The sequence below is a fragment of the Portunus trituberculatus genome, chromosome 49 (assembly GCF_017591435.1).
Source record: "Portunus trituberculatus isolate SZX2019 chromosome 49, ASM1759143v1, whole genome shotgun sequence".
Taxonomy (NCBI): domain Eukaryota; kingdom Metazoa; phylum Arthropoda; class Malacostraca; order Decapoda; family Portunidae; genus Portunus; species Portunus trituberculatus.
Genome location: NC_059303.1, coordinates 12988669 through 13016535, shown reverse-complemented (window position 1 = coordinate 13016535; position 27867 = coordinate 12988669). Strand labels below are relative to the sequence as shown.

At 39.3% G+C, this 27867-nt stretch overlaps 3 protein-coding genes across 5 annotated transcripts; 1 reads left to right on the top strand and 2 right to left on the bottom strand.

Annotated features, from left to right (window-relative positions):
• The first annotated feature begins 974 nt into the window (after positions 1–974).
• On the top strand, positions 975–4394 carry LOC123499130 (protein FAM32A-like). 2 transcript variants are annotated; one of them, XM_045246772.1, is made up of 3 exons: positions 975–1139; positions 3777–3930; positions 4071–4394. In XM_045246772.1, the coding sequence occupies exons 1-3, from the start codon at positions 1066–1068 to the stop codon at positions 4191–4193; spliced, it is 351 nt and encodes a 116-aa protein (XP_045102707.1). In that variant the 5' UTR covers positions 975–1065; the 3' UTR covers positions 4194–4394. The 2 variants fall into 2 exon arrangements, with proteins under 2 accessions (XP_045102707.1, XP_045102706.1); XM_045246771.1 differs by having other exon boundaries at positions 976–1139; positions 3774–3930.
• LOC123499129 (ubiquitin-conjugating enzyme E2-17 kDa) lies at positions 3932–14021 on the bottom strand. 2 transcript variants are annotated; one of them, XM_045246770.1, is made up of 4 exons: positions 13735–14021; positions 9534–9707; positions 8418–8523; positions 3932–6561 (listed from the first exon to the last, which is right to left on the bottom strand). In XM_045246770.1, exons 1-4 carry the CDS (start codon positions 13756–13758, stop codon positions 6422–6424), a joined length of 444 nt encoding a protein of 147 aa, XP_045102705.1. In that variant the 5' UTR covers positions 13759–14021; the 3' UTR covers positions 3932–6421. The 2 variants fall into 2 exon arrangements, with proteins under 2 accessions (XP_045102705.1, XP_045102704.1); XM_045246769.1 differs by lacking the exon at positions 13735–14021 and having other exon boundaries at positions 9534–9752.
• A 986-nt stretch (positions 14022–15007) lies between these two features.
• LOC123499128 (histone H2A-beta, sperm-like) lies at positions 15008–24583 on the bottom strand. The gene is made up of 4 exons (XM_045246768.1): positions 24424–24583; positions 22883–23062; positions 20672–20784; positions 15008–15853 (listed from the first exon to the last, which is right to left on the bottom strand). Exons 1-4 carry the CDS (start codon positions 24434–24436, stop codon positions 15764–15766), a joined length of 396 nt encoding a protein of 131 aa, XP_045102703.1. The 5' UTR covers positions 24437–24583; the 3' UTR covers positions 15008–15763.
• Positions 24584–27867: the final 3284 nt, after the last annotated feature.

Here is a 27867-nt window from a genome sequence, read left to right as displayed (position 1 = left end):
GCTCTGCATGACACATTCACTGTATAATATATCCTCATGGCGGTGTTTTGTATCACTTCGAGCAGCCTCTATCGGTAGGGGAAGAGCTCTATGAGGACTGTAATCCAACAGAGAACGCACAGCTTCCACATAGTATAGCCGCAGGACGGAGAAAGTGACCCTCGCCGTGAGTCGATCTCGTCATGGTGCGTATCACGTTCAGCCTGGCCTGCGTCCTCTCCCTCAGGTAGGCGGCTTGGGCTATGAAGGCAGCTCTACCTCTCTATTGCGCAGCAAGACTTAACCAGGTACAATCAATCAATTATATCTTTCTAAGAGAAAGTTTCTCTGGTAAACTCTGACACTCCTTGCCTGCTTCTGTAGTTTCATCTTCGTATGACCTGTGAACTCATGTAAGGAAGCGCGGGAGGGTGGGGGAGGGGGATGTTCAAGACTTCTATCCCATTCTCGTGGCCAACTCTCGAATTTGCTTGGGGACTGGCAACTATAAGTGGACCTTCTGTTTAATTGTTTGGGCCACATTTTCCCCTTTGTCTCTCTCTTCATACGTCTTGTTTCGTCGCTGTCTCGAACGTCGATTCTCTCTCTCTCTCTCTCTCTCAGCCAAAGGGTGCCCCAGATTTCCATCCTCCCATGTCATCACCTCAACTAGGCGACACTTACATCTATTCCAGCTTGCAAGAAAGAACTTCAAATAAGTAATAGTCGTGCAGGTTGTCAATACATATATACATTCGTAACAATGTATACTACTAAACGCAGTGCAGGATTGAGATAACTTGGACAAGGTAAATGCTAGGGGAATCACGTAGTAAAAATTGAGGTAGAAGAAAATACGAATAGGTTTCATTATCAACAATTTACTACAATACTTATCAAATCTCTGCTACGGAAACTATGAAAATATAAACTATAATCAGTGAGATGAGTAAACGGAAAATCACACGGGTGGATTTCCTTTCTGCACGTTGCGCATGTCGCGAGTCATCTCGCCAAGAAACCACAACAAAACAAGCAGTGATTGACTTACTGTGTTACTTTCCTCCCTGAACGTGTTCCTTAGACATGGCTGGAGACGAGTACTTTGCGTCCAAAGGCTCACTGAAGCTGAAGGGCGTGGCAGATTCTGGAATTAAAAAGTAAGATGATTTGCAAATTCTACACCTGATATTTTATTTTGGTAGCTTGGCATTGGACCCAGTAGACGCGGTAGAGGCTCTTGAGGACTGTATTGGTAGTCTGTACTACTCATGACTTGGAGCTCACAAGTGGTGGCGATTGTGGTGGTATTGTAATTTATGATCATATAATTTCTTTGAATACATGCAAAACATGGTTAATGTCACCAGTAGCGGCAACGTTATGCACCCAGGGGGTGAATGCGGCGACAAGGCAAAACCAAATATTTTTTGCAAAATGAAGAAAACCAAACGAGGGACAAAATAATTGCAAATGTAATAGTATGCAGAAGATTGTCAGTGGAAGAAATTGAAAATAGAAAATTTATTATCAAAATTTGAAAAAAAGACCAAACAAGATACGTCAAAAATAGAATACAAACAAAAGGACAAGAAATATACACCAGGGTGGGAACTGATGCCAAGGCATTCAATCCCACGTCCACTATTGCAATGGACTGGGTTTTGGGAGCAGAGTGGAAAACCTAAGCTAACTGTGACTGTGACCCCTGAACCGTGACAAAGAACACTAACCTAACTAATCTTAATGTAACCGTCAATGGACACGAATTCATCCTAGATTTGACTATACATATCAAGCAAGGCTAAAAGAAATGATGCTGTGGGAACTACATAATGTACATACTGTATTACAAGGGTCAGAAGGTGGCACAGGCAACAGGAGCCACCTTACTTGACTCTTATTTCATTATTGTCCTTTTCAAAGAGTAGAGCGCTGGCCGTAACGTTAGTTAATCTATTATGAATACATAATGTGCTGTGCTGAAATATTGTACAGATCAGCTTGGAGCAGTGACTGTAAAGATTAAGGGAGCCTTCCAATTATTGGTGATTCTGCAGCACTATGAGGTATTCCTTGTATCATTTTGACTTACATTTGTTAGATCTTTCAATGGCCTCTTATGCTGTGGCCATCTAACCACTTAAAGATATCTTGGCACACTTTGTTCATAGAGTGCAAGAAGAGGTAGGATTTACTATGTCATTTGTTGTTCTTTAAGGTGGTGTTGGTAATCAAGCCTTTGTAGGCTACTGTTATAGCTCATACTCCTCGCCATTCAAACTATATTGCACTCACCTTTTATATTCTTGATTGCATCTAGAGTATATTCTTGATCAAATATGATACTCTAACTGAATTATGATATTTTTAGTATAAATCTGCTCATCTTGATGTTTTTTTTTTGTGAATGTTTTCTTTCTTTCCATTTTCTGGAATCATTTACTTTTTTTCATACGTTCTCCTTTTGCATTAACGAAGATTACATTGGATCAAATTATTTTAGTTGTTGCCGATCCTATTGTATTATTATTTTTTTTTTTTTTTTTACATTACAAGGGCACTGGCCAAGGGAAAACAAAGTGTTGGAAAAAAAAAATCCCGCTGGTTGCCAGGCCCTGTTAAGAGGAAAGTAGGAGAAAGAGAAAAAACAAAAAAATCTAAAAGGAGGGTCCAGTTAACGTAAGAGGTGTCTTGACACTCCTCTTTTGAAAGAGTTTAAGTCATAGGCAGGTGGAAATACAGACACAGGTAGAGAGTTCCAGTTCTCTCTCTCTCTCTCTCTCTCTCATTTAGATTACACAAGGGCAAAGTGCCAACCACTATTTAATAGAAATAGAGTTGAAAATTTATAATAGCCTATATTTAAACATTAATGTAATCATATCTGTTGTGTGTGCACTAAATGTTCATTAATCATAGTAGGTTAATGTTATTTCTAAGATGTAGGGGAAATTATAAAATAGAATATATTTTTTATTCCCTTTTCACAGTGATTGGCATTTTTCCCTTTGTTGCAGCCAGCTGGCCATGTGATGTGCCCAAAAAAGAAAGGCTGAATTAATGAGCCAAAAAGAAAACGTGATTTTTTGGTATCACTAGAAGTGCACCCCTTTCTTCTATAATCTGTTATTGAATTTCTCTCTGTTGCTGAGAACAAGTAAACAAGGCAAGTAAAATGTAGCTTTCCCAGGTCCTGCATAGCTATCTGGCTGGCTGGCTGTGGTCTGGCATTAATGGAGAGCTGTGCTCATCACCATGGTCACTAACCAGTAGCCATGTACATATAACACCCTCTGTGGCACCCATAGGCTAATCAGTTCACTCCTTTAGATAGCCTTAGGACTGTTTATTGTGGGTCCTCTTTGTGTCATGTCTACTACTCAGTCCATTTTCTTTACCTTTTCTGGCAAGTTTGTGAAGATGAGCAGCAGTGAGGCTCAGCCTGGTTAACAACAGTAAATGCTACCAAAAGCACACTATAAAAAAAATAACACAAAAGTACTAGTGATAGAAATAAATTTCTAAACTTGGATCATACTTGGCAACTTCTTTAAGTAAAGGTCTTTTAAGTGGTACAATGCCTGGTATCTGAGAATTAGAATTATTAAATCCTCTGGCCTCAGTGTAGTAAGGTCAGGTGTTAAATAGCAGAGAAACTTATGATACACTGGACTGTATGTTCCTTGTGTCATTATAAACTTAAACCTTAAATTGTTAAACTAAAAGTAATTTTATAGAGTATTTTCACTTGAAATAATTGTAACATTTACCATAACATATTTTTGAAACAGGAAGAAGAAGAAGAAGAAGGAAACAGATAAAGAGATGGCTGCCAGCATACAACGCAACACTTCACCCAACTCCACCCCAGAAAAAGAGGCTCCTTATGTTGTTGTCCGCAACTATACTGAAGCAGAGCGCAGATTTATGGAAAGACAAAGAAAAATGGTTTGAAGCTTCTTGTATTTTTATTATTGAGTCAATGTTTGTACTGGACATCAACTTTACTTCTCCCTGTTAAACCTGTTTTTATCAGTTCATTTCACTATATACAGGAAGAGTATTTTCATTTAATTGTATACTTTCAGGAAGCTGATAGAATCCTGAAGAAGGCAAGCAAGACTCACAAAGAAAAAGTTGAGGACTTCAACAGACACCTGGACTCCCTCACAGAACACTTTGACATCCCCAAGGTGTCCTGGACCAAGTAAAGCATTCTCTGCATTGGTTTGTGCAAAGCTGTGTGTGTTGTGATCTACGATATTTGTATAACATAGCCCACTATGATTACCAATGTGTTGTTGTTCAAGTAAAGATAGATAACGAGATAATCATCATGCCTAAAGCAATGTTCAACTATCACATATGAATAATGGTGTGCCGAACTTTTGAATAATACATTTTCACACTGGCAAGCTCTTTTATTGTATCCAGAGCTCAGGAAAAACCCACAAATCATTGTATTCAAAATGAAAAATGAAATTTCCACATCTAACATGATTTTGTTCAAAAAGAATGCAAACACAAAGGATTTGGTTATTACGTATATCAAACCATTCTAAAGTACAGCAGCTCTATCAAATTCATAAATACCTGCCACAATTGTAGATATTTACAGGTAATTATAAGAATATATTCATAATTGGTTACCCTGACTAATTTTCTTGTACCCCATGAAAGGAATAACACTGGCAATATATCAATTCATTCAGTCAATCTCACATGCTGGTTTGTAATGATTAACCACACTCACAAATGGAAGTAGCAAATTCATATAATTCCTTACCATTATAGTAAAAATTAATAAACAAAAGCTTTACAAAGAGCAGTTTATTCTCTATGGTACAGTCTATTAGTGAAGCTTTTACATAATCAGAAAACAAAACCTCTACAAGTCCCACTCACATCACAGAGGTAAAACAAACTTTTCTTCTTAACACAAATACCTACAGTAATAAATACTATCATTCCAACAGGGTAACAAAAATGTAAATAAAGGTTACTGAATAGAATACACATTTGAAAATAATCCATTATTACACATCTCTGGGTGCAAGGAAAACCAGCACTTGTTCTGTACACCTTTATTGACAAAATTGTATTGAAAAAACGTCCTTTTTAGAATACTGCACTTAAGAACCAAACAGCCTTGCATTTAAGGATTTCTGCTTCTAGTATATATTACTAGAAAGCATTTTATCATCAAACAATATGATGAACTCCCATGACAGGCAGGTAATGATGCCGTGCTCTGAAGAACCTATGGCTCTCCCACAATAACATACCAGCCAGGCCCAGTCCACACCTCAGTGGTCCAGGCATGGCACTGATGGGGAGCGCTGCCACCTGGGGTGGCTCAGCTATAGGTGGTTGACGACTAGGGGGTTAAGGGAGAGCCAGAGGGTCACTAAAGAAGGATGAATTTTGGCCATATGCTAATTAAGAAACAATTTTTTTTTCTATTCAATTGTAAAATAATCAATGTCCATTATTGTAACAATGAGCAATGGCCGGGTATAAAACAAAGAAAGCATGGAATATTCCAAATTAAAATATATTTCAAGACCATACAATGGCGAGGGACATGTAATAGACATTATAAGAGAATATTAAACAATAGCCTAGTTATGATGATATTTGAGGTGATGTGTTATGGTTGCTTACTTTCCACTTAATGCTGTGATGGAGAATCACACAGGCTGGAACGTGGTGGGCAAGATGTGGTAAGGTGAGAAGAGACTGAAATATTACACAAATCTAAGAAGATGCACTTGACTCCTCGACACCTGAAGATAATTGGAGGTTTCCATAATCACTGAGAACAAAGCTGGCTGGCTGGCTCGGGACACAAAGAATAAGAGTTACTTTTGGTGAACCAAGAAGAGAAGTCACAATAGTAACTGCTATTGAGGGCTCCAGTCCCTAGCTTTGTTTTGTAATTCCCACCCCCCCCACTGTTTGTCAACTGGCCACACACTAGCTATGTAACCCAAGAATTATAGTAAAGAATGCAAGCGTAATCATCAATCATAGGATTAGGTGACACTTTTGTGTACATATTACATCTAGGTATAAACCGGAGCCGCTGGTGGCAGTGGCACTTGACTTGAGGGATGAAGAGGAGTCCAGCCCTGACGAGTCCTTAACTTATTCTGCGCCAAAGGGTTGAGGCTGCTGGCCGGAGGTGGAGGTGGGTGGTGAATGGTGCATTAATGACCAGCCACCAGTGACAACGTGGTCTACACACCAGACAATAAAGTAAGAGGAGAGAAATGAAAATTGAGACAACATAACTAGCATCAGAATGAAAAGAATAGTAGCAAGTTGGCAGCAGCAACAGTAGCAGTCAGGGTTGTGGTGGTGGTGGTGGTGTTGGTGGTTATGGCAGTGGCGGGGGATGGGCACAGGCGCACTCTGCCACTATTATGCCACCAGGGGATCACATGGCGTACTTCCGGGTCCATTCTCTTGCAAGTTCATTGTACTTTTCCCTATCAGTCTTGTAGACTCGTGCTATCTCTGGCACCAAGGGGTCTTCAGGGTTGGGATCCGTGAGGAGGGAACAGATAGACAGGAGCACTGCAATAACAAAGGGTGGTCACTGATCTACTAACAACCTATCGAGTACGGACAAGAATGTCTGACTGAGATAAGGCTACGAAGGCAAATAAAAAAGTGCTTAAATCAATACTTTCAAAATTAATCCTTGCTTGGTAAGTGAACATTTTGACCTCTTAAACATGGAAGTCATAACTGTACCAGTGAACAAACGAAGCAGAGTCTCTTTCTTCCTGATGCCTTATTCCTTCAAGGGGTAGCCACCCACAGCAATCACAAACATCGTATAGCAGGAATGAAGACTCAATTCAAGCAGATACAGATCTCCAGCATATAGCAATTCTCATTTTGCTTCACATTCCGAGACTCAGACAGATTCAAGAAACAGCTGGCTGTACATGTCCCAGCCCACACCATTCCTTCTCAACACACCACCATCCTTGGCAAACAACCAATACCAAACTCATAGCTAAGTACTTTGTCTAATCACTGATCTGTGAACTAACAGCTCTCTCCTATCCTATGTCCACCTAGTCCAAGGTAAAGATCTATAACTTGGCACTTGCCTTTTATGCCAACTTTGCTATATATATCAACTTCAACCTTCCTCATCTCAACCTCACAAGCACCAGTTTCATCACAAGAATCATTATCACTATCATCCAAGTCTGGGATATATTCTTGCCCAGTACTGTCAGAAGGATCATCCATAATATAAGGAAGGCAGAAAACTCGTAGGAGCTTCAGCAACTCACCCCTTTTGCCAGCAAGAATGAGAAACATAAGGATAGTTCAGTGAAATGTCATCTACTCTGCTATGATGTCAAGGTCACAGGCTGGAGACTCTCACTACCAAGAGTCTCATTCAAATCCAAAAATTTTACTCTATTCTCTATTCTTCCAAGATTCACACCATATAAAGTGTTTTCTCTTAAGAATTGAACAGCACAGTACATGTAGTTTAAATTTGATAAGGTATTAATAATAAATAAGAATAGCTACACTATAATACTGAATTTAGTAATGATTTATAAAATTTTCTCCCTTTTCTTCCTCAGAGCAAATCAGTACAGAATAAATGCGATGTCCTTTTCAGGGAGTAGCCAGCTTGTGATCCTATCAAATCAGGGCAACTAACACACATCATTGTTTCACATGGCAGCTATTTAGTACTTATGAATTAATTTGAACCCATAGGACCTTCCTCGTCTCTCCCACATTCTTCCTCTTCCCCAGTCTATCTGATGAAATAGTTTGTTTATAAAGGGGGTCTTTTCACTGAGAGAATTGGGTTACTAACTATTACTTTCTTACAGAAAATTAATTATTCTTTTATCTAACTCATAGTATTTATACAATTTTTTCATAGTGTTTCATTGTAAGCGGCACAATAATATTTCAATTATACAATTTTCCCCTTGATGATCTGTATAACACTTGATAATACCTTTAAATATTTAAAAAAAATCAAGCACTGTATATATACAGTAAAATATGAGCATTTCTTAAGTCTTGATTCACATCACATGTAAACAATGGAGGGAAAAAAAAAGCCCTATCAGATGAGAAAATAGCTGCCGAGGTACTCCATCAGAAGGGAAGGCCAATAATATAACTTTATGAAATACCTTGCTCCACTGTACAGTATCCCAATCCCAAACATATAGTAAAAATCATTTGCAATTCTGTTTTAGGTTCAACTGTATCAATGGCACATTTCTTCACACTGATGTTTGAGTTAAAACGACATTTAGAGGCATACTAATATCAAGTGTCATGTTAAATAGGTATTTTTAACAACCTATATAAATAGTAACAAGACATACATTTCAGGGAACTTTAAAGATAAAATATAATCCACATCACCGTTAGCTTACCTTTAGAAATAGTTAAGGCGGGACTCCATTGGCTCCTGAGAATATCCAAACATATGGAACCATTGCTGTTAATATTTGGATGGTAGATACGTGTTGTGAATGCAACCTGTAACACAAAAAGGCAATTAGTAATTCATGTAACCACTACTCAAAAGTGGTGTCAATAAAGAGTGTGCATAGCTTTAAAGAAAAATTGGATAAGTGTAGATATGGAGACGGGGCCACACGAGCATAAAGCCCAGGCCCTGTAAAACTACTAGGTAAACACACACACACACACACACAAATATATATATATATATATATATATATATATATATATATATATATATATATATATATATATATATATATATAAAACAAATACAATGATAAATCAATCAAGCTACCAAAATATTATATGTTAGATGTGATGTTGCAACATTAAAAGAGATATCTATTGTGATTTAGCTTCATTGTTTACAGGGGAGACTTGTGCTATGCCTACTTCTTTGGTCTTGAGGGATGTCTGATGAGAGGGAATACATTGGAGACTGAGACTGCTAGATATAATGGTAACCATGATTTCACTATCCTCCTCTAAAACTCTAGCATCATTATGGAACTCAGACCTTCAACACATGAAAAATTCCACCTGGTTACTTGGAAAGGATCATATGGGAAGGTACACCTACTAAATGAAGAACAACATAAACAAATTAACCCTATTTGACAGAAGCATAAAATTACTCGATGACAAACTAGGATGCCAAACTAACATTTTCAGGATGTATATCACTAGATATTTTCTTATCCATTTGCCTAATACAGTATCCTGTAACAGCTGCCCTGTCTCTAAACATCTTCTGTCAGACCTTTATGTGTCTACCAAACACACTGGCTGTAGGCCAAAGTACAAAAATAGTCAACTGTCACCCAGTTCTGTGCCCTTTGGGTCAAACTCCTCACCTCAGGCAACCAACTTCACATTCAATGAACTGAATTAAAATTAATTAATCAAAATCCAAACAATAACAACTTTCTTGTATATAATAACCACATATTAATACATAATTTATGAGAGTTGCTGTGTATAAACAAGTAACAGTAGCCACAATAAAAGTTGTCTTTACTCACTTTTGGTGGTTTGAAGGGATAATCAGTTGGAAAGTGAATAGTAAGGAAAAATACTCCTCCTTGGAATGGACTCTCTGGTGGGCCCATAATGGTAGCCTGCCAGTGGAAGAGGTCATCTCCCACAGGTCCGGCAGAGCACTGTGCTGGGGGATCTCGCCCAAGGTCTTGCAGTTCCTGCACATCAAGACGTGTTAATGCTGTCATCTCAATTTTCTTCTCTAGTACCCAAATCTGCTGCAAATCTCCTTATACAATGTCTTATACAATATCTTAACTCTTTTCAAATAAAATCCATACAGTAGCTACAATATTAGAGAACCGGAAATTTACAATTAATACACAAACATCCCTTTCAAATAGAGAATTGTGAGCAGCTAATGCCATCATACACGTACATACTTCCAAGCTATATTGTGTTCAATCACCAATTCCTTATTTGAAAAATAAACATGGAAAGACTGAGAATGGATGGCTAGATGACTATTAAAGGACACAACTACAGAAGTAGTCCACAGAAAATAGTACAAAAAGAAAAAAGAAAAGTTGGCAGATGGCACATGCTGCCCAATCAGGACAAGTCAGTGCCCTCCATGAACACCTCTTGCCTCCAGCTCACACACACACGAGTGTGTGTGTGTGTGTGTGTGTGTGTGTGTGTGTGTGTGTGTGTGTGTGTTAAACTTGTGTTTGTTAAACTTAAATGGTGACCTCTCTCTCTCCATACTGAAAACCCCATTTAGATTGTCAATTAAGGCATATAACATTATAATGCTGATAACTGGTTTTCTCCCAGACATTCTATCTATAGTTTCTTACTAAATTGCATTAATGAATTGTACAAGTTGGTCACTCGCTTGGCATCTACAGTATCACCACCTTCTTAAAGTAACTATGTACTCTAAACAATTATGAGTTATTTATTTATTTATTTTATTTTATTTTATTTTTTTTTTTTTTTGTGTGTGTGTGTGTGTGTGTGTGTGTGTGTGTGTGTGTGTGTGTGTGTGTGTGTGTGTGTGCAGACAGACAGACAGACATTAACAAATGCTGTGCATATTTAAATTCATAAGCCCAACCAATTCAGAAGGTATGGCATACATGGCTGTCAAAATGTTTTATTACCTTAGACTCTGAAACTGACCACAACAAATATTGATACAGCAGCTGTAATGCTTTGTGGAGGTTGGCATGCCTTCCTTCTCTCCACACTAATATATTCAAGGCTGTGGATTGTTTACTAGAACTAACACAGTATGCTTGGAACCTGTACAACAGCTGGTGCTATGTACTATGTTCTATCCCAATGGTGTAAGCATAGCTGTTTGGAGTGCATTCTATGGAGCACACACAGTAAAAGTAATAATGCTTCATGTAGTGCATCCTCCACATCACATAAGTGCCATACAATGTCGTATGCCAGACATTAAGTCCATAATATAAGAGTCAACTTAGCACACCATGGCTGTCCCATACAGGTTTTAACAGAAATCATTCACTCTGTCATATTGTATCAAGCTCTAGAGATTTATCTGTTTTTATGGATATCTCCTTTATACAGCTGTCTCAGATCACTCAACTATTCAGTGTGTGTGTGTGTGTGTGTGTGTGTGTGTGTGTGTGTGTGTGTGTGTGTGTGTGTGTGTGTGTGAAATAAAAGAAAATAAAAAATTAAAGAAATAAAAGATATTGTTGCCAGTGCCAACCTGCATCCGTCAGACACTACCAGAAGCAAAACACAACACAAAACTCACTTCCCTATCAGCATCACAATTACACTCGACCCTCGAAACAATGAACAAATGTGTGCACGACCCTGTCCATAGATTGCAAAAGTCCGTTCTTTGCAAAAGTACGTAAAAAACTGTATAAAATGTACGTAAAATACTGTTTAATCATTAAGAAATCATTCAAGCAGTATTACAAAGCATTAACAACAACAAATAACCTGAAATAGATGACATGAGCATGGTCAGTTTAATAAATATTAATAAACAATACAGAAAACAAAGTTTACGGACAATCACGCACATTTTAATATTCGTCCATAGATTAAACCGGACTCCAGAATTTGTCAGTAGTTTACGAAATCCGTTGATGGGAGGTCCGTTGTTCCGAGGGTCAAGTGTAATTTGCTTCATGTACTTGTATAAGAACATTATATTTATTCCATTCCATATGCTGAATAATGAATCCTAGTCACAACAGTATGAGGCTAAAGGGTTTAAACAACATCTGCAGAAGTGTGGCAGGATGTTATTTATGTTAAATATCAAGCTAAAACAGCAGGATGTTACATGTTAAATAAAGGAAGTCCTAAATGTATCATCACCAAATATATAGCACCAGTGCTTCTATGAGGTTAGTAGTAGTAGTAGTAGTAGTAGTAGTAGTAGTAGTAGTAGTAGTAGTAATGATAATCCTTATCAATATAATTTTCATTTCTACTATGATATAGTTATCACTGGTTTCATTACTATTGTTTTCAAAATGATGATGGTTCTGAGGTTTATGTATGTAATATGTATGAGTCATAATACATGTGGCAGAATTGTGCCCACTGAACAAGACAAAACTACGTGATGGTCATCAGATGAAGACAAATCCTCTCACCTGAGTATCTTATTTACATCTTTATTATTTATCAATGTATATTCACCGGTATATTTATTTTTCTAGTACCAATACGCCCTTCAGTTATAGGCAACCAGACCACAAAGAAAGTGACATTCACATATCTTCTCCACCCCCTCTCTCTCTTTCTGAACTCTCTTACTCCAGGTAAACTCTTACTTTCTTCTGCTGAATTCTCTCTCTCTCTCTCTCTTTCTCTCCAGGTAAACTCTTACTTTCTTCTCTCTCTCTCTCTGGCATTAAAGGGTTAAAATCACTTTGAACGTACAATATATGTTATAACAATCTAAGTACTTCAAATTCCCTTGAGCATACAATGTCACTACAGGATGCAATAACACTTTCCATGTCTAGATGCACACACACACACACTAAGTAGTAAGAAACAACCAGTCATTCATCTCTTGCACGAAATCATAAGTATACCAGTTCACTTTAACAAATTTTCTGGTTGCATAATGATGTCAATTAGAATTACACTTCCATTCTTACTCATTCCATTCACATGACATCCCCACCTTAATTTCATCAATTCCCTTTTCTACAAACTGATAAAAGCTAAGGATTAGCTAAAATGTGTACCCAGTCTTCACAAACTCAAAGGAGTACTTTGACACCCCATCAGAGCCTCAATCTTATCAATGAATCCACAAAACTGCAAAGCCCTATCACAGCTGGACCCTCAAGTCCACACAACCTTAAACCACCTCATTAGCTTCACCTCACACTTTCTTAACATCAAAACCACATCCTCATTGTACCACCTCACCATTATTAGCACAAACCCTCCTTAATAAATCATTGCCACTAACCTCAATATTCTACACCTGTATCATGTCATTTGCCTTTTTTTTCATCAATTTGCCAATACAACACTACACAACCATCAAAACTCGCACTTACCTCCACCACTGCACTGCACCCTCACCCCTCGCTCGTGATGACTAATGAGGTGACCTGATCAACTCACGCTGGCCCGCACCTCATCTCACACACACTAGGCCGCCCCACACCTCATTCCTTCCTAAGCTTCCTCGCCCCCACCACAACCACCACCTCATGACGCCTCACTGTACCTCAACTCTTGGTTTCACCACACCTCACAACTGACACCACCACCACCACCACTGTCACCATTGACCCTCCCCGCACCACCACTCCCACCGTGCCTCCCCACGGGCCCTACCGCCCCACCACTGCCACACAGCCTTACCACAGGGTCTGGAGATGCCTCGGGGCGCGGGTGCCGTGCAGTGGGCGTGCGGGCGTGCAAGGACGAGCACGCCCGCACGCCTGCGCTACTGTAGTCTGCCTTGCTCCTACCACCTTAATACTGCCACAATCCTGCCTTTCCGCCGCCACATTAACCCACTGCACATAGTCCTGAGTCAGAGCCTCCGACCTTGACCGGGAAGTGTATTCTAGAACCTCACAAATACACGGAAAATACACGGACACAGTTCCCTCACAGCCTTCACTTCCCGGTGCCTGTTTGCTGCACGCAGCAGACTTAGCGGGCTTTTGTTTCGTCTGATGGGTGGTCCAGTTCAGTCTCTACACTGCAGCTTACCTTATTAATTCTTTTTAGCGCCATATCTGTGTGTAGGAGCTGTGGTGCGTGCGGCCTTCCCTGCCTGCCTCACTGCCTGGGTCAAGATGGTGGTGGCGGAGGCGGTCCTCGCCGCGGAGCAATACTACTCACACCAAACAATTACTACTAAACGATCACCACGCTGTGATTTAAACCATATTTTTCTTCTTATATATTTTTTTCCTTCTTGATTGTTGTTTTAAAACCTTTTTTCAGTAACCAGGGGGAAAGATAATGTCCGCAGCGAACTACTTTACAAGGGTGTTCTCCGTACCAGGCTCAGCTGACGATATCATTTCCTGCGAAAAAATACCTGTCCAGGAAAGCATGACTCATGTTGGAATATTATCCAGATTATGAAATTTTCAATAATTCTACCTTTATTAGTAAACTTTCTGTAAACCTTTTTTCCTTCTTACGTAAAGAGATTATTCTTGTAGACCATGTCGATTTTTTGGCTATAATGTCACTGTACGGCGGGAAATTCAAACATTGCTCACTTTCGAGTTATGAAACCAAGTTCCGTAACGATTTGATCCAACTTGAGTCAGATTTGCTGTGCGATTTATGTTAGATCTTGAGAGGCTGAAGCCCTGATAACTTTTGCTCATTTAATACTAATTAATCATTTAGGTAAACATTCAACAATAAAAATGTCATATTTCCCCCTGGAAGCATCATAGGAAATGCCGAATTTTATGAGGGCGAAACACAATGGACGTGAAGAGACTAACCTCTGACAGGATACCCCCTGGATATGAGCTCTGACATGCTCCTGAACAGGCCAAGATGATCACCAATGCTCATGGATTTTGTTTGGATTTGCAAGGTCCTTTCACTACATATAAAGTGAATCTAGCTGCATGTCTGCTAATAAAATATAAATAAATGAAAATCATATAGAAAGTGCAAATTAAACTAATGCTCTGTGAAAGGGTTAAGGGCTAATGTCACTAGTCTTTTTCTATATCACAATTTGCATTTCTGATGCTTATTCTTATGAGCGCCCTTCAAGAGTGTGGCCTCAATGGGACACCAAAGGAGTAAAAGGCAACCACCTTACCAAAACAAACTATCAGGAAACACTGGGGTACTTGTGACCATAGGAATAGGGCTTAATGTTGCTTTGTGTTAGGAAACTGATGTTCATTGGGTCTCCCAGAATCAAAGCCAGCAGTTCTTCAATTCTCCCATCAACCTGTAACGTGAATAGGATGTCCTTGGTTTCCTCATGATTAAAACAAAATACGAATTCATGTGTTACACTTGTATTTATCCGTCATTAGGGGCACATTTATTATTTCAACAATTTTACACTAATACAAGGCACTCCCTGTCTCAATTCCTTTTTCTTCATCCAGGACTTCCCCCAAAAATATATCAATTTACCTTAACAATGAGTACGTACATCACAAGAACTTGGCTTTCTTCTTTATTAATTTCTTTACATATAAACTAGAACCTATGTGGAATGATTTTCTTCTTTTATCATCCTTAGTTAATCATACCTTAAAATACACAGATCCAAAACTTGACAAATTTCTATATGTATCTGATCAGCAAAAGTGCTCACAATAACAATGGATATGAAACTTAACTTAGTTATTGAAATTAAAAATACAATGTAAGATGTGAGTGACCTAATAATCCTCACTCAATCTTTCCCACAGTAAAGAATAAAAATAATCATAACAATATAACATAATTGACAAAACCCGCAGATTAAAATAAAAAATCCATATTAATATAAGATGACTGACATAATAAAATCCACAAGATTTTACAGTCACTTTTATCAGTAATCACAACTAACACTATATATCACAATTACTGATGCAGTAAAATAACTGTGATCAAAATAATGAAATAAACACTCATCAACTTTGGATACACACAGTAATTTTCAAAAAGACTTGTAACATTTCAAAAAGTCAAACAGGCACAAAATCTTTGGTGACCATCAATGAGGTCCAGAGTGAAGGTGTGGTGCAACCATCATCCATGATGTTCAGTATTCCTGGGACTGACTAGTCTGTTTGGGGTGGGTGGAGGTCTTCTGAGGGAGGAGGACGGCTTGAATGTTGGGTAGCACTCCTCCCTGTGGACGGAATGATTGAGATGAATTAGTTCACATTAGTCTCCACACGGCAAAATACTACTTAATGTATCAATTAAGGCAATTCTGGATTGACTCGTCTCTAAACAAGAGTGTGGCGGACAGTAAAATTCAGCACAAGTTTAAAAAATAAATTACTCTAGGATCTGCATGGTAAAATAAATTGACAAGCCTGTCTTGCTTGTGTGTGTGTGTGTGTGTGTGTGTGTGTGTGTGTGTGTGTGTGTGTGTGTGTGTGTGTGTGTGTGTGTGTGTGTGTGTGTGTGTATTTACCTAGTTGTAGTTTTACAGGGCCTGGCCTTTATGCTCGTGTGGCCCCGTCTCCATATCTACACTTATCCAATTTTTCTTTAAAACTATGCACACTTGTTGCTGACACCACTTCCTCACTCAAACTGTTCCAAGTCTCAACACATCTTTGCGGGAAACTATATTTTTCAACATCTCTCAGACATCTTCCCTTCCTCAGTTTCTTACTATGTGATCTTGTGCTTCTAATGTCATATTCTTCTCTCAGGATTAGTTTCTCATTATCCACTTGATCCATTCCGTTAATCAATCTATAAACTTGTATCAGATCCCCTCTCTCTCTTCTCTGTTCCAGGGTTGGTAGATCCATAGCTTTTAGTCTCTCCTCATATGTCATCCCATTGAATTCTGGAACCATTCTTGTAGCCATTTTTTGTAGTCTCTCCAATTTCATATTCCAATCTAGGCCTTATTTTAGTATTTATCAATTTCTTCATCATTTCTTTGTCCATATAGTGAAATGCTAATCCAATATTCCTTAGCAAATTATATGTCTCTCTGAAAATTCTATCAATATGGCTTACCGGTTGATTGTTTTCTTCCATCGTCACTCCCAAGTGCTTTTCCTTTTTTATTTTTTCTAGTTCTACTCCATCTCCCATCTTATAGATTCCCACTGGTCGTCTTTCACTTTTTCCCATTTCCATGACATGGCTTTTGTCCACATTCAATTCCATCTCCCATTTTTTACTTCATTTCATTTCCAGATCTCGTTTAAGTCTTCTTGCAGTATTTCACAATCCTCTTTTTGTTTTATGACTCTGCACAGTTTCGCATCATCCGCAAACAGATTTATATAGCTGTGTGTGTGTGTGTGTGTGTGCTATTCACCAGCACCACGGTCTTCCCCATTACGGAGCAAGCTCAGAGCTCATAAACCGATCTGATTGTTAATAGTCACATCACACACTGTCCTTCCAAGACAGTGACACTAAATAATTTCAGACTGTGTGTGTGTGTGTGTGTGTGTGTGTGTGTGTGTGTGTGTGTGTGTGTGTGTGTGTGTGTGTGTGTGTGTGTGTGTGTGTATTTACCTAATTGTAACATACGGGAAAGGAGCTATGCTCGTACTGTCCCGTCTCCATATCTACTAATGTCCAGCTTTTTCTTAAAATCATGAATATTCCTTGCGTTGACCACTTCCACGTCTAAACTATTCCATGCTTCCACCCTTCTATGAGGAAGCTATATTTTTCACATCTCTCCTATAAGTGGCCATTTTTAGTTTTTTCCCATGCCCTCTCGACATTCTTTCATTCCACATACACAGATCTTCCCTATCCATTTTTCCATGCCAATCATCACTCTGTATATTGCTATCAGGTCTCCCCTTTCTCTTCTGTTTTCCAGGGTCGGAAGTTGCATTCTGTTCAGTCTGTCTTCATAAGTCAAATCTCTTAAGTCAGGCACCATTTTTGTTGCAGCCCTCTGTACTTTCTCTAGTTTCCTTATGTGTTTCTTTAAGTTCGAGCCCACTGTATTGTTGCATATTCAAGCCTTGGTCTTATCATTGCAGTAATTATTTTCTTCATCATTTCTTCATCTAAATATCTGACGCCACTCTTATGTTCCTCAATAAGTTCAATACTTCTCCAATTATTTTGTTTATATGTCTCTCTGGCGATAGGTCATTGGTAATTGTCACCCCAAGGTCTTTTTCTTCATGACTGGTTTTATGTCTTCATTTCCTATCTTGTACATACTCCTGATTCTTCTTTCACTCTTGCCAAACTCTAATTTCTTGCATTTTGTCGTGTTGAACTCCATTTGCCATGTACAGCTCCATTTCCATATTCTGTCCAAGTCTTCCTGGAGTAGTTCGCAATCTTTGTCACATCTCACTTTTCTTAACAATTTTGCATCGTCTGCAAATAGGCTCACATAACTGGACACCCCATCCACCATGTCATTTATGTAGACTGCAAACATTACTGGTGCCAACACTGATCCCTGTGGAACTCCACTCTCCACCAAGCCCCATTCTGATGGTCTGTCCTTAATTATTGTTCTCATTTCTCTTCCTACCAAAAGTCTTCCATCCATTTTAGTAAACTGCCATGCACTCCTCCTACCATTTCAAGTTTCCAGATCAGTCTCCGGTGTGGTACCTTATCAAAGGCCTTTTTTAAATCCAGATATATTCCATCAGCCCAACCATCTCTTTCCTGTATTACATCTATCACCCTCGAATAGTAACATATCAGGTTTGTCGTGCATGAACGCCCTTTTCTAAAACCAAATTGACACTCACAAAGTATGTCATTTTCTCCAAGAAGTCTGTCCATCTATTCTTCACCACCCTCTCACACATCTTAGCTACCACACTTGTAAGTGACACTGGTCTATAGTTCAATGGGTCTCTCTTGTTACCTGATTTATAGATTGGGACAATGTTAGCTCTTTTCCAGTCTTGGGGCACTACACCTTCCCTTAATGAGGCATCAATTACTTCACAAACTTTTTCTGCCAGTTGCTCCCTGCATTCTCTTAAAATCCATCCTGATACCCCATCAGGTCCCACAGCTTTTCTCACTTCTAAACTCCCCATCATATTCTTGATCTCCTCCACAGTTACTTGAAACTCCTTCATAATCCCTTTCTGTTCCATTACCAGTGGTTTGTCAAAAGCAGTCTCCTTTGTGAATACCTTCCGAAAGCATCCATTCATAGCCTCTGCCATTTCCTGGGATCCTCACTGCATACTCCATTTACTTCTAAACTTTCAATACTTTCTCTATTTTTGATGTTGTTGTTCACATGTCTGTAAAAAGCCTTGGTTGGTCTTTACATTTATCAATTATATCCTTTTCTTGTTTCTTTCTTTCTTCTCTTCTAATCAACACATATTCATTTCTTGCTCTTTTGTAACTTTCCCACTGCTTAATCCGTCTTTTCCTTCTCCACCTCTTCCATGCATCCTCTTTTCTTGTTCTAGCCTTTTCACATCTATCGTTAAACCAGTCCTGCTTTCCAACTTCTCTATGTTGTCTTATTGGTACAAATTTTTCTCACCTTCTTTGTATATTTTTATAAATTCCTTCCACTTTTCATTTGCTCCTTAGCACTCTTGAATTTCATCCAATTTGTCTCTTGAAAGAATTTCTTTAGGTTTCCAAAATCTGTCTTGGCATAATTCCATCTTCCCACTTTATATTCTTCATTTCTTCTAGATTTCTCTTCATCTATCACCTTGAACTCCAAAACTGCATGATCACTCTTTGCTAAAGGGCACTCCACCCTCATCTCCTCAATGACCATTGGCTCTGTACTAAAGACCAAGTCCAGTCTTGACGATGCTCCCTCTCCTCCAAACCTAGTATCTTCTTTGACCCACTGAGTTAACACATTTTCCATTGCCAGTGTCAATAGTGTATTTCCCCATGTTGTCTCTGATCCTTCCATTGACCAGTCCTCCCAACACACCTCTTTACAATTAAAATCTCCCATCATTATAGTTCGTTCACAGCCACCCAACATTTCTTCCAGACATGTTCCTGTATCACTTATCATTTCTTCATATTCCTGTACTGACCATGCATTTGTCTTAGGTGGTACGTACACCACTATGTAGTGCCTCTTTTTCCTTCATTAGTTTCTGCTCTGATCTTTAGCACTTCTGCCTTTCCCATACCTTCTTTCACTTGATCCACCTTTATATCTTTTTAACCAGCAACATCACTCCTCCTCCCATCTTACCTACTCTATTTCTTTTCCAAACATTATATTTCCTTCTCCAACCATCATCAGGTCTTCTCCCTCTCTCAGTTTTGTTTCAGTAAGACCCACAATATCTGGGTTCTTGTCCCTCAAGTAATCGTTGAGTTCTAAAATCCCGATATCACTCCATTTATGTTGGAATACATTACATTCCGCTCATACGTAAGTTTCTTTAGTCCTTTCTTGCTGTACTTTTCTGGGTTATGAACCACTTCCTCAGTCTCATATCCAAGATTCTCCAGAAAAACTCTTTCTTCTCCTCTTCTGTCCTCTCTTCATTTTTTTTCAAAGCCTCCTTTCTCAACTCATTTAACATTTCTCTTTCCTTTTCACCGAGATCTCTTCTCAACCAAATCTTCCTTGTTGTTTCCTGCTGGGCTAACCTCCATGACTTCTCCACCAATTCATCTACATCCTTTTGTGACTTAAGTTTGATTCTTATTGGCCTCATACCTTCTCTTGTGAACTTTCCAATTCTATGGAAGTCCTCTATTTCTTGTACTAGGTCTTTTCCCTCCTGCACCACATTAATGATATTATTTATCACCTTTTTTATGTTTTTCTCTCTCTCCATTTTACTCAGTGTGTGTGACAAGTAATAAGCCACTTAAGTTGTATCTAGGGTAGCATTTCTTGCTATCCTATATTATGCTGAAAAGAATGTCTACTTTACTGACATTAGTTTCAGGTAAGAAATAGCTGGTACAACATTAGTGTTAAGTTGTTTTAGTAGACCCTTCACTACAGTCCTTGCTTATTTGACACACCACTCACTTGAGCTATTGTGACATCACTCAGGAGTTTGTTGAGTTCTTCATCATTACGGATGGCAAGCTGTACATGGCGAGGAATTATGCGACTCTTCTTGTTGTCCCGGGCAGCATTACCTGTTGACACATCAATGATGAGCTTTATGGATAATGAACATGTAAATAAAGGTACACAAATAATGACACTGAGACATTAGGATCATAATTCAGGCCTTGTGTAACACAAATAAGTAACTAGGTATACAGTATGTAGCATATAGTTTTGCATAAAAAAAAAAACTCTAGGCCACTCTTCTTGCATTCCAATTTGAAAATAACGTGAAAATGAGAATTTGGAACCTATATTTGTAATACAACACAGCAACTGTGAATACTCCAGGCCACAACAAGGGCAGGTCAGCACTTACAAGTGAGTGAGATACTAGCAAGGTCGCACTCCCCTGCTCATATGCCTCGCTTAGGATGGGGGAAACTTTTGCCTCAATTTATACATCAACAGTAATGTGGAACAAGAATTAGAATGATTCTGGAAATAATTTCAGAAATACACAATATATATATATATATATATATATATATATATATATATATATATATATATAGAGAGAGAGAGAGAGAGAGAGAGAGAGAGAGAGAGAGAGAGAGAGAGAGAGAGAGAGAGAGAGAGAGAGAGAGAGAGAGAGAGAGAGAGAGAGAGAGAGAGAGAGAGAGAGAGAGAGACTGTGGGCAGACACAAGATATAAGTTTCAGAAAGAAAATCCCACCAATAAATCAATAGCCTAAAAGATTGGAATAGTCATCATTCTGAGAAATAAATTACATGTAATAGATAGCCCCAGTAAAAAGGATCAGTGGATGTGGACATGGTTAAATTTCACTTGGGAAGATACTCGCTCAGAGAACATCTACAGAAAACAACAGGTAGTCGGACTCTATCTGTACAATAAAGTTTTAAAGGAAAGAGGCCAGTGTGGGGATGAAAATACTGTAAATAGCAGCACCAATTGTTGAGATGTCAGCAAAGATTTAAGAGAATAGTTCAGAGATGTCAGCAAAAATTTAAGAGAATAGTTTAGTTTTTGAGATGAAGGCGATTGTATGCTATCAGGATAGAGGAAGAAAATAAAGGCCCTATCACACTGGCCTATGATACGCAGAACCAGGAACATCTGCTCTAGATAGCTGGAACTTGCCTGGGATTAGCGGAACCAAGTTGGGATGGCTTCATATCCATCCCGGTTCTCCGTATGCTATCCCAATGGAAAAGTAAACATGATATATGTAATAAAAACTTTTCATTTGAACTAAAAAGAATGTGACTAAATTTTTCATATTGGAATATTAAATAATATTTCATCAATTTAGAAAAGGTAAAATATATAAACAGACAACCATCGGCTATTGCGATTTCGGCTATCGCATTTTATTGCTATCGCGCACCCATGAAAAGCTGGTAAAATTTCATTATCGCGACCTCAGATGCCTGCTATTGTGCGCCCCGCCATGACGTCATGGAATATCTGAGCGCTCATTGGCCAAAACCGCCTTCCCGCCAAGATCAATTCGGCTATGGCGCGGCTATTTCGGCCCCAATTGGGCGCGATAGCCAAGGGTTAAGTGTATATCATGTCGATAGTTTGGGCTCATGGCAACCACTTCTGACTATAAAGTTGCCATCGCACAAGTCTCAGCTTTTCTCTAGTTTTTTTTACTTACTTTTCTTCAACAAGAGGAAGTGGAAATGCAGTTCCAGGACAAAGCACAGGCTAAGGTATAAGCGGCATGGTTTTGTTCTGGTTTATTTTTATTAGGCTTTGTCTTGGTTAGTGGGCCGTTTGCCTAGCATAACAAGAACACGGGCAGCTTGTGTGTGATAGTGTTCCTGGTTTCATACCAAGAACCATGGCCCACGTTCCGCGTATCATAGGCCAGTGTGATAGCCCCTTAAGAGGTAAAAATTTTTGATTTTGTTGGCTACAAGCCATGTCATTTGAAGGTCTGCTAAGATATGATTATTTCTTATGAAAGAATGAGGTAAAAGAATGCATGAGTGATACTGAAATTGAAGCCAAGTAGGGAATGTCTGAGCAGGGAGAAGTGGAGGCTGTTCCACCATTCCCATCCACCTGAAGGATGCTATCAGAGGGGAGTAAAGTGTCAGGGACTGAAGGAAACAAATAATGATAAGCAAGATGGAACAAAAAAGAAAACTGACCTGCCAGTTCCAACACTTCAGCAGCAAGGTACTCCAGCACAGCTGCCAGGTACACAGATGCTCCAGCACCAACTCGCTCTGCATAATTCCCTTTGCGCAACAGTCGGTGTATCCTGCCCACTGGAAACTGCAGGCCAGCACGGTTGGACCGTGATTTCTTTTTGCCACCACTGGCTTTGCCTGTAATGAAAGAACAGCTTTATCAGTACAATACTTCCAACTACAGTTTTTTTTTTTTTTATACCATGTGGGCTTTTCAATGCTGAGGGTGTCAGCCAGCCTCAGCATTGAAATGTTTTTGTACAGAATGATATACTTTTCCAGTATTATGGTATTTTGGGAAGGAATTATGATAATCATTAAATCTGATAATAACCTGGACAGTGTTTAGTGCTTATATTGCATATACCTATCTCTTGGGGAAGTGTTTAGAACATAAGAGTCCCAAGTCCCTTAGTACATAGCCAAGTGTGCCAAGTCTCTCATGTACAACAAAATACAGTAATTTGGGAACCAGTGATTTATTTATTTATTATTATTATTATATATATATATTTTTTTAATATTTAGCTTAACATTCCTCACAACTTTAACTGCATTTTTCTCCATACTCTACATGTGGTGCTCGGCACATTATGTTACTAAGAGCCTCATATATGCATGTGTACACAATTTCCTTCTTGAACCCTGCTATGGCCTTCAATCCTGTTTGTATAATAAAAAGATATTCCCTGATATATGATTGGGTTATATTCTTGAACATCACGAAGAGATCAATCCCACAGTGAACTTAAAATTGAATACAAAAAACAAGAATGTGTTGCAACATATTAATTAACGTGCCTCCTACACCTCATACAAATCATGAAATATCGTAAGTAAATACTGTTGCTGCCTAATGTAATAAGGCATGTTACATCAATAAAATAAATGCAAGAATAAAGCCTTCCCCTTACACCCCCATAGAGATCATTCCTTCAACCTCACAGCCTTGTCAAGGACTGCCTCAAACTTGCCTACATTAGCAAGAAGCTCACCCACCCACCCCGCACACTACTAATTACCTAACTCAGTCAATAAGCCACGAACTCAGTTCCCCCATCACTTCAAGACTGGCATGGTACATAGTGTTACTTTTCCCCCATACAGCCCTAAATCCTAAACGTGGTGTCGCGTCGTTACAAAGAGGTAATAAGAGTGTTTGCACTGCGCCCACTCTGACCAGTAACACACGTGGGAACCCGGGAAAATCATGTATCTACCACCGGCTTATTTGTGGCAAACTGTCTCGTGCATACCTACAACTTACAATAAGTCTAAGTTTTTGTCATCACAACGATTCCCGTGAAGGCTTCTAGAGCGGTGAGCATGGCAGACAATGCCTACACTACACCCTCAACAACATGCACCATAGTAACTTTTCAAAGTGGCGCCAAATTCTTCACTTTCGCCTTCTGCCATCCTGTCCTCCTGTCTACCTTGTGTCGCCTCTACATACGCCTCCACACCACTCACTTCACGTGTCTACTTCCGATACTTACCTCTACCAGACATCACTGTATACTCGGATGGTTCACGAAGGTATACAAGGCACAGCTCCGGCGAATACCACCTGGACTTCCTGGCACAACACTCACAACTCCCTCCTCAACACTCCGCCACTCGCCATGCTCGGCCCCATCTACCACTTTGGCTTGTCAATCCTATTACCAAATATAGGAAAAAATATAATTATATACTGATTTCCAACAACTCTTTCTCAATATAATCGTATTTTTTCTTTCCTTTCTTGAACTGTATAGTTTGAGTATGTGGTTTAAAAAATGGAATGTATTGCCACAATTTCACTTTGTAGGTGAATAAATTTAAGCAAAAACACTATGAAACATACAGTCAATATATTTCCAAGCATGACAAGTAAGTGCATGCACAAAACTTATTTTGACAAATAGCGAACAACTTCTATGGTGTCAATTTCAGCAGTGGCGAGTTTTCATCTTGAGATTGTACTAATCCACTCCCTGAAAGGCCGTGAAATGGCGCTCTTAATAAAAAAAAAAAAAAAAAAAACTCGCAAAATAATATCCATGCTTTGCAGATGGTGACAATCAAGGAACACATGTACAATCATTGGCAAGAATGGAGACTACAAACAAATTCTGAAAGCAATTACACACATTGAAGTACATCGCATAATGATACAGAGCTATCTAACTGTTATAAGTATTAGCTAGGAGTGCCTCATGACGCCTCTGAGACCGAGGTGAGGAATGCTTATCATATATTAGCTTTACACTGGCATCCTGATAAAAACTGAGGTCTTTAAAAAAAATCAGCTCCTTCAAGTAAAAACGAAGTACCGCCATGGAAATGCAAAAGCAAAACCATGTAAAAAGGCAAACACTGGAAACAATAACGACGCTGATATGAAACGTAGAATACTCAAGAAAAAGGAATTTGCACCTTTCTATTATCATGAAATTAAAAGGCGAGAAATACACACACACACACACACACACACACACACACACATGTAATTGCTTTCAGAATTTGTTTGTAGCCTCCACTCTTGCCAATGATTGTACATGTGTTCCTTGATTGCCACCATCTGCAAAGAATGGATATTGTAAAGATCGCATAGTTACTAAAAAGCTGAGAAAGGAAAGATGTCTGAGAGATGTTGAAAAATATAGTTTCCCACAAAGACATGTTGAGACGTGGAACAGTTTGAGTGAAGAAGTGGTGTCAGCAATGAGTGTGCAGAGTTTTAAAGAAAAATTGGATAAATATAGATATGGAGACGGGACCACACGAGCATAAAGCAGGTCCTGTAAAACTACAACTAGGTAAGTACAACTAGGTAAATACACACACACACACACACACGGTAGCTCAGTGGTTAGAGCGCTGGCCAGAGGACCATGGTTCGATTCCCCGGCCGGATGGAGATATTTGGGTGTGTCTCCATTCACGTGTAGCCCCTGTTCATCTAGCCGTACGGGATGTTGCAAATCGAGGAGTTGTGACCTTGTTGTCCCGGTGTGTGGTGTGTGCCTGGTCTCAGACCTATCCCAAGATCGGAAATAATGAGCTCTGAGCTCGTTCCGTAGGGTAACGTCTGGCTGTCTCGTCAGAGACTGCAGCAGATCAAACAGTGAAACACACCTAGCAGTAAATAGGTACGGGATGCAACTCGAGGGGTTGTGGCCTCGCTTTCCCTGTGTGTGGAGTGTGGTGTGGTCTCAGTGACTCAGTCCTACCCGAAGATCGGTCACTACGAGCTCCGAGCTCTCTCCGTAGGGAAAGGCTGGTTGGGTGACCAACAGAAGACCGTGGTGAATAACACACACACACACACACGGCCCGGTAGCTCAGTGGTTCGGCCCGGTAGCTCAGTGGTTAGAGCGCTGGCTTCACAAGCCAGATGACCGGGATTCGATTCCCCGACCGGTGGAAATATTTGGGTGTGTCTCCTTTCACGTGTAGCCCCTGTTCACCTAGCAGAGAGTAGGTACGGGATGTAAATCGAGGAGTTGTGACCTTGTTGTCCCGGTGTGTGGTGTGTGCCTGGTCTCAGACCTATCCCAAGATCGGAAATAATGAGCTCTGAGCTCGTTCCGTAGGGTAACGTCTGGCTGTCTCGTCAGAGACTGCAGCAGATCAAACAGTGAATTACACACACACACACACACACACACACACACACACAGATATGCAAGATGTGTGAAAGAATAATAAAGATACAATGGATCGAGTTCCTTGAAGACAACAAATTAATATCAAATAGCCAATTTGGTTTTAGAAAAAGACGGTCGTGTGTAACTAATTTATTGATTTTCAATTCTAGAATAGTTGATAGAGTACAAGAGAGAGAGGGATGGGTTGACTGTATTTATTTGGATTTAAAAAAGGCATTTGACAAAGTGCCACATGCAAGATTATTGTGGAAGTTAGAGGAGAAGGGTGGCTTAAAAGGAAGCACATTGAGATGGATAGAAAATTAGTTGACGGGGAGAGAAATAAGGATGGTAGTTAAAGATATGAAGTCCAAGTGGAGAGCAGCAGAAAGCAGAGTGCTTCAGAGGTCAGTATTGGCACCAATACTTTTCCTCATTTATATTAACGACATGCCAGAAGGAGTGAACAGCTACATAAATCTGTTTGCAGATGATACGAAACTGTACAGTGTTATAAAGCAAAAAGAAGATTGTGAAATACTGCAAGAAGTGGGAATGGAGTAAAATGTGGGAAATGGAATTCATTGTGAACAAAAGCCATGTCATGCAAATGGGAAAGAGTGAAAGACGACCCGTGGCCCGTGGGAATCTATAAGATGGGAGATGGAGTAGAACTAGAGAAAGTAAAAAAGGAAAAGGACTTAGGAGTGACGATGGAAGAAAACAATCAACCGGTAAGCCATATTGATAGAATTTTTAGAGAAACATATAATTTGCTAAGGAATATTGGAGTAGCATTTCACTACATGGACAAAGAAATGATGAAGAAATTGATAAGTACTATAATAAGACCCAGATTGGAATATGCAGGAGTAGTGTGGACCCCTCATAAAAAGAAACACATAAGAAAGTTGGAGAGACTACAAAAAATGGCTACAAGAATGGTTCCAGAATTTGAAGGGATGACATATGAGGAGAGACTAAAGGCTATGGATCTGCCAACCCTGGAACAAAGAAGAGAGAGAGATCTGATACAAGTTTATAAATTGATCAACGGAATGGACCAAGTGGATAATGAGAAACTGATCCTGAGAGAAGAATATGACATTCAAAGCACAAGATCGCATAGTAAAAAGCTGAGAAAAGGAAGATGTCTGAGAGATGTTAAAAAATATAGTTTCCCAAAAAGATGTATTGAGACGTGGAACAGTTTAAATGAAGTAGTGTCTGCAACGAGTGAGCATACTTTTAAAGTAAGATTGGATAAGTGTAGATATGGAGACGGGGCCACACGAGCATAAAGCAGCC